The 13,149-nt window shown below is 29.3% G+C and overlaps 1 protein-coding gene across 1 annotated transcript; it reads left to right on the top strand.

The window, feature by feature from the left end:
* The first annotated feature begins 7,572 nt into the window (after nucleotides 1-7,572).
* On the top strand, nucleotides 7,573-9,694 carry LOC101247945 (ankyrin repeat-containing protein ITN1-like). Its single transcript, XM_004245014.5, has 2 exons — nucleotides 7,573-8,409; nucleotides 8,719-9,694. Exons 1-2 carry the CDS (start codon nucleotides 7,834-7,836, stop codon nucleotides 9,520-9,522), a joined length of 1,380 nt encoding a protein of 459 aa, XP_004245062.1. The 5' UTR covers nucleotides 7,573-7,833; the 3' UTR covers nucleotides 9,523-9,694.
* Nucleotides 9,695-13,149: the final 3,455 nt, after the last annotated feature.

The raw sequence follows: 13,149 nt of genomic DNA on the forward strand, positions 1-13,149 counted from the left end.
ACAGATTTCACGACGGACCGTCATGGGCACGACGGACCGTCGAGAGGGTCTCGTTCCAAAACACTTAGATTCTAAAAATTTGGGTACTGAGAACAACTCTCTGAACTTCGCGACGACATGGCAGGACGGACCGTCGTGGGCACGACGGACCGTCACAGACCATTTAATGAAATTTAGTCTCTGAACTTTGTGACGGAAGCAGCAGGACGGACCGTCGCAGGCACGACGGGCCGTCACAGGCTGCGTAACCCTGAATGGGTCGGATTTTTGTTAAAAGTTTAAGGGGCGTTTTGGACTATTCCTACTTATAATTATAAAGTTAGTTGGTTAATGTTAATAATTCAATTATTTGGGGGTTAAAGGAGACAACCTTGGAATAAATAGTGGGTTACTTTTACCATATTTTATACTTAATTATATGGTAATTAGGGTAAAGGAAAAGAATTTGAAGAAGGAAAAATAGAAAGAACAGAGAGAAGAGGGGAGAACGAACGAGAGGGAGAAACGAAGAGGAAAGCAAAGCATTGGAGAAGTAGATTGCTTGATCACGATTCTTCGGTGGAGGTAGGTTATGGTTTATGCTATTTCATAGTAAACTCTTAATAGCGAATGATATGTATTGGGTAGTATTGTAAAGTCTTCTATATGCTTAATTGTGTGCTTGCATGATGTGATTATGTAATTGTAATGGGTTGGAAAGATGAGGTTGTGAAGCTTAAACCTAAAACCCTCTCTGTTAATGATGATGCCTTGGTATAAAAGAAGGCTCGATGAACTAAAAGAATGAGGTTAGTGGATCGGGTGTCACGTTCCGACACCAGGATAGTAATAGTGGATCGGGTGTCACGTTCCGACACCAGGATAGTAGTAATGGATCGGGTGTCACGTTCCGACACCAGGATAGTAATAGTGGATCGGGTGTCACATTCCGACACTAGGATAGTAGTAATGGATCGGGTGTCACGTTCCGACACAGGATAGTAATAGTGGATCGGGTGTCACGTTCCGACACCAGGATAGTAGTAGAGGATCGGAGTATCACGTTCCGACACCAGGATAGTAAGATGAATGAATGATGAGGGGATCGGAGTGTCACGTTCCGACACCAGGATAGTAAAGAGAATGAATCTTGAATTATGTTAATATACTCAGATTTAAAGAACCTATTTCCCAAATGAGTATGGTGTGGAGGCCTAAGTCCTCATAAATGTGCTTGGGTTGTGGTCAATGGTTATGGTACTTGTTGTTGTCACCAGTTGAGTATGGTAGTCGATTTTATGTTATTATCTGATATATATTGCTTTCTATTTTAAGGTGGCCGATGATACCTACTCAGTACTTGTGCTTTGTACTGACCCCTACTTGTATGTTTCTTTCTTTGTTATTTGTGGAGTGCAGCAAACGTGCCATCGACTTCGACTCGTCCGCAACTCTAGCCAGACTTCAGCATAATCAGATCTCAGGGTGAGCTATTGTTCCTAGCTCGGACTGGATTCTTTCCTTCGCGTCTTGATGTCTTGAAGTTCGGACATGGACCATCTCTTTTTACTTATTTTAGTTTCTTAGATACTCTTAGATTTAGTAATTTGAGGATAGATGTTCTTGTGATGATGACTTCCAGATTTTGGGGATAATGATAAGTTTTGAGTTTTAGAAGTTAATTATTGATTTCGTTAATGAGTTTTAAGTCTTCTGCATTATATTCTGTTTATTATAGTTGAAATGTTGGGGTTTAGATTGGTTGGTTCGCTCACATAGTAGGATAAGTGTGGGTGCCACTCACGTCTCGTTTTGGGTCGTGACATGATCAGTAGCTTCTTCTCAATGCACACATAAGTCAAGCTTCATTTCTCTTTGTTTTGCAAGCAATAACAAGGAAACGTCATATTTTACTATTTTAGTATAAAAAGATTAAAATCTACTGTGATTGACCTAAATTAATTCTTAATAATTAGAAGTTCTTGGACAACTTTTTGATATATTTTCCAGAAATTAATCCCCAATTATTTTCTTACGAATTATTGGACATTAAGAACTTCATATCGTTTGAGCCAAATGAGGTTTTAAATTATTTTGGTTGGATGTCAAATCATTTCCTTATCAAAATTGGAAACTAAATTTACAAAATCTCTCTTAATTGTGTTAAAGTTAGTCATTTACTTTCCAAAATTGGAGACTAAATTTACAAAATATGTCCCTTAACTATTGTTAAAGTTAACCATTTCCATACCAAAATTAGAAACTAATCAAAATCTATCCCCTAGTTATAGTTAACGTTAATCATTTTTCATTATTAAAAACTCCATATATGGTATATTTGATTCAATCAACAAGTAAAAGAGTTATATTTGATCTTTCTTATGTGTGATTTCGTTTTTTTACTTCTTTGATTCTTAACCAATTTAAGGTGAAAAATGAGGGTGCGTATTCGGTGATTTAAAGTTGTGCTGATATTTGGGGTCTTAAATATCTCTATTATAGATCTATTTGCTTGTTATTATATGAGTTTTTCGTCTTATAACATTTTTTGTTTTAATTTTTTAGTATGAAAATACGAGAAACAAAAAATAAGTGTGAATGGAATAAAAGGAAAAAAGTAAGAAAAAATTTAAAAACAATTTTCTTGCATCCATATTGAAATTTATTTTTGTATTTGTGAAAAAAATCCAACGTACCCATAGTAGTTTTTACCAGATGAAAAGTAAAAAATAATTTTGATAGTTAAAGATAATAAATTCAAATTAGCCGTTGAATTAAAAAAGAAAAAAAATTACGTATATCATTAAAATTTGGGAGAAAGGTCAAATATACACCTAACATATATTTTATTTTCATGAAGAAATTAAGATCAACTTTTCACCTTCATTAGTTAAAAAATGATTCATTTAAGTCATTTATGTAACATAAAAGTTATTGGAGTCATACTTTTTAACAATGATATATGAACTCCAAATAACATAGCTAAAAGAAATTTAATGCATTTTCCCAAAATTAAATAAAGCAAATGTGACTCAAATAATGGTTCCTTCTAAAATAATTGTCACGATTCAAAAATAGATGTGATGATACTCGTCTTATCTCATCAAGATGAGTCATCATAAAATTCAACTATTACAATAAAATGCGAAAATTCTTTAATAAACTCAAAAATATCCCCAAAATATGATTGTCACTTGTACAAGCATCTAAAGTATTATAATTGAATCAAAAGAAAATACAAGTCTCATATGACATTGTTTCTAGAGTAGAACAAAGTCATAAACAGGAGTAAGAAGATCTGCTGAGATGACAAACAACTACCTCACAATTCTCCAAGGAGCCTCGAAAAATTAGAGAATATATCACTAAGGTTCGGTTGGTAACCTACAAAAAAATTATTGTAAAAGCAAATAGTGAATACCAAACCATACGGTACTCAGCAAGTAAACATTTAAACACAAGCTAAGGGGATGAAATATGGATACTCCTACCACCCCAACTAAACCTCCACAACTACAACTTGCATAAAAATCAGCCCAACCTAATAGCTCACAGTTTACATAATACATAGCTCAACAATACCACTTAGACAAATTACATATCCTCCACAACAACATTTTGACAAATTACATATCCTCCACAACAACACTTTGACAAATTATATATCCTCAACAATAACACTTCAACAAATTATATATCCTCAACAACAAGCTCATTATTCATCAATCACAAGTTCCGCAGAAAGGCATTCACAAGATCAGCAAAATACAATATCAAGTTCATTAATGATAAGTATGTGCAATGCAATGGAATGCAATGTCAAGTATAATGATCCATGTCTGACTTAGTGACATATCTCTCCATGCATCCATCGCGGCGAGCGATACGAACCTCGATAATAGTAACCATCACGGCGAGCGATACGTCCCTCAAAATATAGTATCCAGCGCGGCGTGCGATACGTCCTTCGAAATGTAGTATCCATTGCGCCATTCGATACGCTCTTCGAAATGATACATTCTCTTATCACATAACACTTATAACAATCATGTTTCAGAGCCAATGCAAATGACATATTTTACATAAATAATGAGAATAACCATTTTCATAACAAGGTTCAATTCACAATAATGCAACCGTGATACAACATCATAATTATGCATACCACATTTTTATTACCCTTTTACATCATTAGAATTATTCAACATGGACAAATTAACCTAACACCAATTTTCATTACTCACAAACATTTACCACTAGGAGATACATGAATTTCACACACTTAACAAGGATTTAGAATTCACAATGACTCCAGAACTTGAGTCTTCCTCTTTTGGTTGACTTCCACACTAATAAAATCTATTCAAATAAATAACCGTGATATGATTTCAAAATTAACAACATTCATATTTTTATATCTCTAGCTTAGATCGAAAACTCATTCAAATTTATAATAAAATTTTTAAATCTTGACTCCAACCAATTGGTCAAATATCATATTTTCTGAATTTCACATTTAGGACTAAATCTTATTCTTCGAATAACATAATTCTAATAATATTCTTATAATAGATAATACCTAATAATTAATTACCTATCTCAATATATCAAAACTTAAATTACGATAGAATAGCTATAAGAATAATTCCAACCCAACATGAATTCAACTAGCAGTAACTCAGTAATGATTTAATATACACAAACATATCCACATTGTCCAAAACTTACCAAAATCTTAAGTTTCAAATGATTAGCTCATTATTGGATCCTTAAATTCCTTAAATAATAATCATAATTGAATATAATATAGCTGTCATATTTGTTTTGGTCGACATTTTTTTCCTAAACAACCACATACATGGCTCTTTCGTATAATCTTTCTTTTCCTCTTTAAATTTTGGACCTGAAATTTTACCTGAAGCACGAAGTGATTTTTTGCTGCGTTGATTGTGCTTCTTTCGTATAATCTTTCTTTTCCTCTTTAAATTTTGGACTAAAATGTTAAACTTTACTAATTTAATTTTTTATATTAATGTATTAAAGCGAAGTAATATATTAAATAAATTGTGGATAAAGCTCATTAGTCTCCAAATAATATTAATTATTTAAAATCACCTCTCACCTATACAATTGTAATTATCAAATAGCTCAAAAATTTTCAAATCAACTTCACAAATTGATCAAAAGTGAATTGAGGCAACTACCGAGATGGGTAAATTGAAAATTTTGAATAAATATTTAAAAATAACCTTTCGGATCATTACAATAAAAAGATAAAAGAAATTTGATACCTTTACCCAAAATTAAATAAAGCAAATGTGACCTACGTAAAAAAGAACAAAAATCATTTATATCATTGAACTTAGCAAGAAAGGTTAACTATAGACATACACAAATTTATTTTAATGAAGAAATTAAGATTAACTTTTTACTTCCATCAGCTTAAAACTGATATATTTAAGTCCTTTACGTAACATAAAAATTATACGTGAGTCATTCTTTTAACAAGTGGTATATGAAATCTAAAATAACAAAATTAAAAGAAATTTAATATTTTTTTTCCAAAATTAAATAAAATAAATGTGACTCAAATAATGGTTCCTTCTAAAATAACAAAGTTAAAAGAAATTTGACACCTATTTCCAAAATTAAATAAAGCGAATGTGACCTACATAAAAAAGAAAAATATAATGGATATCATCAAACTTAGCAAGAAAGGTTAATTATAGACCTACTTAAATTTTATTTTAATGCAGAAATAACATTAACTTTTTGATTCCATCATTTTAAAAATAATATATTTGAATTATTTACGTAACATAAAAGTATACATGAATCACTCATTAACAAGCGGTATATGAACTATAAAATAACAAAATTAAAAGAAATCTAATACTTTTTTCCAAAATTAAATAAAACAATTGTGACTCAAATAATAGTCTTTTCTATAATAACAAACTTAAAAGAAATTTGATACCTATTCCCAAAATTAAATAAAGCAAATGTGACCTACATAAAAAAGAAAAAAGATCATCTATATCATTGAACTTAGCAAGAAAGGTTAACTATAGAACTACACAAATTTTATTTTAATGAAGAAATTAAGATTAACTTTTTACTTCAATCGGTTTAAAAATGATATATTTGAATCATTTATGTAACATAAAAATATACGTGAATCATTCATTTAACAAGCGATTTAACAAGCGATATATGAACTTTAAAATAACAAAGTTAAATGAAATTTAATATCTTTTCTCAAAATTAAATAAAACAAATGTGACTCAAATAATGGTTCCTTCTAAAATAACAAAGTTAAAAGAAATTTGATACCTATTCCCAAAATTAGATAAAGCAAATGTGACCTACATAAAAAAGAAAAATATCATGTATATCATTGAGCTTAACGAGAAAGGTTATCTATAGACCTGCATATATTTTATTTTAATGAAGAAATTAAGATTAACATTTTACTTCCATCAGTTTAAAAAGGGATAATGCACAAATATCCTCTCAATCTACGCTCGAAATCTCAGAGATACACTTATACTATACTAAGGTCCTATTACCCTCCTAAACTTATTTTATTAATAATTCTCTATCCCTTTTTGACCTACGTGACACTATCTTGTGAGCTCAATGCTCGTTGACTTTTTCTTTCAAGCTAGTGCCATGTAGACCGAAATAGATAGAAAATTACTTATAAAATAAGTTCAGAGAGGTAATAAGACCTTAGTATAGTATAAGTGTATCGCTGGAATTTCGGGCATAGGTTGAGGGAGTACTTGTGAATTTTCCCATTTAAAAATGATATATTTAAGTCATATTAACGTAACATTAAATATACGTGAGTCATTCTTTTAACAAGTGATATATGAACTCTAAAATGACAAAGTTAAAAAAAATCTAATACTTTTTCCCAAAATTAAATAAAATAAATGTGACTCACATAATAGTCTTTTCTATAATAACAAACACAAAAGAAATTTGATACCTATTCCCAAAATTAAATAAAGCAAATATATCTACATAAAAAAGAAAAAAAATCATGTATATCAATGAACTTAGCAAGAAAGGTTAACTATACACCTACATAAATTTTATTTTAATGAAGAAATTAATTAACTTTTTACTTTCATCAGTTTAAAAATGATATATTTAAATCATATTTACGTAACATTAAAATATACGTGAGTTATTCTTTTAATAAGTGGTATATGAACTCTAAAATAACAAAATTAAAAGAAATTTAATACCTTTTATCAAAATTAAATAAAACAAATGTGACTCAAATAATATTCCATTCTATAACAACAAAGTTAAAAAAAAATTGATATTTTTTCTGTTTAAAAAAGAATGACCCTATTTTCCGTCTGTTTAAAAAAGAAAATTTTTTTCTATTTTGGCAAGACTTTAACTTTAATTTTTCACGTGATATGTTTGATACCATAAGATTAAAGGATATTTTGGTACATTTGATATAACTTTAATTTAGAATCAGAAGATTAAAGAGCCTCTTTCTTTTCTTAATTCCTTCCCAAATTTAACTAGATCATCCCTTTTTAAACGGAGCAAGTGTACCTTTTCCAAATTAAATAAAGCAAATGTGAATATGGTCCCTTCCTTGGTTGTTTTCCTTCAACTTCCTCTCTCTTTCTGTGGAAGTAGACTAAGACTTGTTCAAAGTCTTCATTTTTCTTGTTATCTCAATGAGTTAAAATACATCATTTTTCTTGTTTTCTCTCAACGTTGACTTAGTTCCAACTAATTAAAACTATACTATATCTCATTTGTAGGCGACAAAGGCTAAGATTGGAACTTGGAAGAAAGAAATTAAGAGTGATTTTGAAAGAGATGGAAATTGAGAAGAGACTTTACGAAGCAGCAGTTGAAGGAGATGTTAAAGTTTTACGAGAATTACTTGAACAAGATGCTTTGATTCTCGATAGACTTACCTTAACTTGCTTTAATGAAACTCCTTTACACATAGCATCAATGCGGGGACACATTGAGTTTGTGAAATTCATTCTTACTCGAAATCCCCTGCTTGCTGCTGAATTGGATTCTCAAAGATCCTCTGCACTTCATGTTGCTTCCATCAAAGGGTACATAGAAATTGTTAAGGAGTTGTTGGTAGTGAATCCTGAAATGTGTGTGGTTGGTGATCGTGAAGGTAGAAATCCTCTACATCTTGCTGTAATCAAAGGTCGAGTTGAGGTTATTAAGGAACTTGTTCGAGTGAGCCATCTCGCAGCTCTGCAGACGACTGATCGCGACGAGAACGTTCTACATTTGTGTGTGAAGCATAATAATCAGTTGGAGGCTCTGAATGTGCTGATGGAATTGATATCAGATGACACATTGTTGAAATCTAGAGATGGAGATGGATATAGCATTCTACATTTGGCTGTTGCAGATAAGCAAATTCAGGTCACTTCTTGCTCTTTGCTCTACAAATTTACTAGTTAACTTAAAATTAAGCACATTAAAATAAGTCAATCAAAATGGGCTCTGAGTCCTCCTTTCTTATTTGCTTCTAAAATTATTAGCTTGAGTTCATCTTATTGGGTTGAACTTGTTAGATCTAAACAAGTTATAACCCATCTGTTACTTGAAAATGTATTAATTTTGTCCAAACAAGTGTTTGCTATCATTTTAAAGATCAGACAGTTTGATAGAAAAAAACCATTTGGTTGATAGATTAAAATGAAGTTGATGTTTTCATGATAAAATTTGCAGACAGTTAAATATCTGCTAAAAAACAATAAGATTGAGGTGAACTTAAAGGACGACAACGGGAACACACCACTAGACATTTTAACGCAGAGTCGAAGAGACATGAATGATTTGGAAATTGGAGACTGTCTCCGTGATGCTGGAGGTTTAAGAGCCAAGGACATGATTTCATCATCCTACACCCAAAATGGAGCCAAATGTTCTAATTCTCATGTTGCTTTAGCCCACAAGCACAACATTTTAGGTGATTGGCTTTCAAGGAAACGTGATACAATAATGGTGGTTGCATCACTTATTGCAACTATGGCATTTCAAGCAGGAATGAACCCTCCAGGAGGCGTTTGGCAAGAAAATAAGGAATTGAATTCTCATGTAAACCCCTTACAAATACCACACAAAGCTGGGGAAGCAGTAATGGCATATACTCATCCCAAATCATATCGATACTTTATCCGTGTCAACACAACAGCATTTGTGGCTTCTCTTAGCACAATACTGCTGTTAATAAGTGGATTGCCCTTCAGGAAAAAGTTTTTTATGTGGGCTTTGATGGTTATTATGTGGTTGACAATCACCTCAATAGCACTCACTTATGGCATATCAATATACATCGTCACGCCTAAAAAAGATAGAGAACAACTTGGCCAGGTTATTGAAGTTGCTGTTACGGTGTGGAGCTGTGTAATGACATTACTTTTGCTTGGAAACACAATTCGTTTGGTTTATTTATGGATGATGAAAAAGAAGCAACAATCAAGAACATTCGAGACAAGAATATCTGGAAATTTGGTTCATGACAATGTTTGATCGGGATACTGCATTTAATCGATCAATTGCTTTCATCACTTTGAAGTATTTTTTTTTTGTATACATGTGATTTTGTGTTAGCAATTTTTAGCTTTTGATTGCACATGTTAATTCGAAGATGGGTGAAATACGGAAGTTTCTGAAATAAAATATGTTATTTGTTATAAAATAAGTAGCTAATAAAATAATAATAATAAATTAAAATAAAAACAAATAAAGAGAGAATATAATAATGTATGCTAAATTTTTCTATCTAGTTTTGTGAATAACACTTTGACCATTCATAAGCTATCTATTTGGTCAAATAATTGCAACTCAAACATGAATGATCCCACGTGTCATTGTATATTAATAAAACAAAGAATTACCACATAACATCCATTTGATTTTACAATATTATTTTATTTCAAACATAGTCCCAACTTTTATGAAAAGAATTCTCCTTGGACCTTGGAAAATAAATAATCACATCAATTACTCCATCTCTTTTTAGATGGTTGTTTTTACTTTTTATAAAATAAAGGAAAAGATGTCAAATATGCCCCTAAACTAGTCGAAAAGGTCTAGATATACTCTCCGTTTAAATTTTGGTTCACTCATGCTTTCGCTGTCCAACTTTTGGTCCAAATATGCCCTTATGGGCGTTAGTTGTCATGTTGGACATATCCAACTCATTTTTCATTTCTTTAAATGCCACATGGAATTGATATGTCATTTTTGGCCTTATCAGATAACATTTATATGAAATTGAAAGATATTTGGATACATAAACATCTAATCCGACCCATAAATCAGCTCCTTTTAAATTCACTATTCGATCCATTTTTGACAATTTTGTTTAATTTTTATTATTGCGATAAATCCCGAAAATGAGTAATTGATTAATAAAAAATAAAAAAAATATAAAATTAATTCAAAAAATTCACAAATAAATATAGTAACCTTAAATCTAACATTCCAATTTTTTTTTAGATTTTTTAGTTTTCGATAAATCTCGAAATTGAGTAATTGATTAATAAAAAATATGAAAAGTATGAAAAAAAATATAAATTAACACCAAAAGTTCACAAATAAATATAGTAACATTTCAATCTACAATTTTTTTAAAATTTTTATATTTTTTGGCAAATCCTGAAAATGAGTAATTTTGTAATAAAAAGGACAACATGAAAACAAAATAAAAAAATATACGTCAAAATTCACAAATAAATATAGTTAACTTAAATTCAATAATTTCAACAATTTTTTTATATTATATATTCTTTTCGTATTTTCCTATTTTTTATTTCTGAATTTTTTGCGTAATTTTTATATTTTTTGTTAATAAACTCATTTTTGGGATTTGTCAAGAATATTGAAATTGTTGAATTTAAGGTTACTGTATTTATTTTTTAATTTTTGCGTTAATATTATTTTTTTCATACTTTTTATTAATCAATTACTCATTTCGGTATTTATCAAAAAAGTGTTTAAATTAAATTTAAGGTTACTATAATTATTTATGAATTTTTGGCGTTAATTTTATATTTTTTTTCATATTTTCCTATTTTTTTTATTTAACAATTACTCATTTTAGAAATTTATCAAGAAAAAACAAATTTTTTAAAAATTGGTCGGATAATTTATTTAAAAAGGGTTGATTTATGGTTTGGATTAGGTGTTTATGAGTCCGAATATCTTTCCATTTTCATATAAATGTTATGTGGTAAGGCCAAAATGACATGGCAATTCCATGTGGCATTAAAAGAAATAAAAAATGAGTTGGATATGTCCAACATGGCAACTAAGGTCCATAAGGGCATATTTGGACCAAAAGTTGGATGGCGAGGCATCAGTGAACCAAACTTTAAACGGGGTATATCTAGACCTTATTGAATAGTTTAGGGGCATATTTAACCCTTTTTCCTAAAATAAATAATATTATTCTTTCAAATAATAATTTAGATATTGTATTAATTTTTTTGAAAATATTCTACCCACCCTATATAATCCTTCACTTTCAATACTTATTTTTCCATTTTGTATTATATATATACCAGATACAATAAATTCGTATGAATACATGTCAAATAATTATTATTTTATTTATTTATTTATATGTATGATTTATAATATTTTTAACATAATTTTTAAATAATTTATATTACTTTTTTTTGTCTCATATTTATGGTACATGTAAAATATTCAAAGTTGATCATTTTTTTCTAAATTATTAGTGTTAATTTAAATTTATGATTATTTGAATTTTAAATTAATTTTTTTTAAATGAAAGTGAAGCAAAAAAATACATACTTGAAAAGAGAAGTGAAAATTTTGTTAGAGAAAAGACACTACACACTTGTTGTTTAATGAAGAGAACCATCAAATTAGATACAGTAGCATATGAAGATTTAGTTTCCGTCTTTTATAAAATTCTAAACTTTACCCTAAGTATCTAAACCAAGTTCCTCTCTCGGTAATTTCGAAATTAATCTCAAGCTGCTCTAATTCATATGGTGCATTGACGGATTTGTCGGAATCTTCTATCATATGGTGAAGAGTGTGGAAGACTAGTTGTTATATGTTTATTCAAGGAACAATATATATTTAATATTTAGTAGTCTATTCGTTTTATATTAATTAAAAAAATATTTATATTATTTTTTATTTTTAAAAATAAAATTTAATTATTTAATTTTTAAGACTATTTTTAAAAAATACTTTTTTAATTTTATCCTTTATTTGAATTTTTAGTGAAAGTACTTTGTTTGGAAGTTAATTAATAGAACACATAAAATATAATTTAATAGAACATATTAAATTGCCTATTTACTATTTGTGCAAGCAAATAATACGTACAAAGGGGTCCAAAAAACTTTTGGTTTTCTATATGTTCTTTACAATTTGCACCCACCGTGATTGTATTTGAACTCGTTAACAACATATTTGGCGTAATTAAACTTGGGCAAATTATCTTTTTTGTATTGTAAGATAAAACTTGAATGGAACTCTTGATTCATACATGAAGACAAGGTTTTTGTGTCATAAAGATATAATAATAAAATATATTAATGACATGATCAAATTAATTTAATTTAACTTAAAAAATCAATTAAATTGACTTTAAGAAGTAGTTGTCAAAATACTTAATACTCCAAATATTTAAAAATATAGTTATGAATTTATTATTTACACAAAATACCGAAAGTAAACTTTGAATAAAAAGGATGTAATAATTTTAAAAATCAAATATCATAATTACCATACTGAGATTTCAAATGCCGTATCAACCAAAACTTTAAAAAATCAAACCATAGTTGACAAAATAATTTTTAAAATCAATAATCGATATGATAATTCTTAAAGTCAAATATTTGATATAATAGTTTTTAAAATTAAATATCAAAATTACCATACTGAGTATTTGATATAATAATTTTAAAAATCAAATTACTTGATATAATTTAAAATTGAATACTATCAAAATTACCATACTAAAATTTCAAATACTCTCCCATACATGCCCCCCCACCCCACCCCCCACCTATACAACAATGTCATCTATGATGAGGTCAAGATTCATGGAGGTACGTTCAACGAAGGGGTTCATTTTAACTCCTTTCGTCCGAGGTCGCGTGTTTAAATTCT

The sequence above is a fragment of the Solanum lycopersicum genome, chromosome 8 (assembly GCF_036512215.1).
Source record: "Solanum lycopersicum chromosome 8, SLM_r2.1".
NCBI classification, from domain to species: domain Eukaryota; kingdom Viridiplantae; phylum Streptophyta; class Magnoliopsida; order Solanales; family Solanaceae; genus Solanum; species Solanum lycopersicum.

What these genes read in the sequence shown, in the direction of transcription:
- LOC101247945 (XM_004245014.5), top strand. Translation starts at nt 7,834, where the DNA reads ATGGAAATTGAGAAGAGACTTTACGAAGCAGCAGTTGAAGGAGATGTT. An exon ending in TTGCAGATAAGCAAATTCAG is followed by an intron (nt 8,410 to 8,718) that starts GTCACTTCTTGC and finishes TAAAATTTGCAG; the next exon opens with ACAGTTAAATATCTGCTAAA.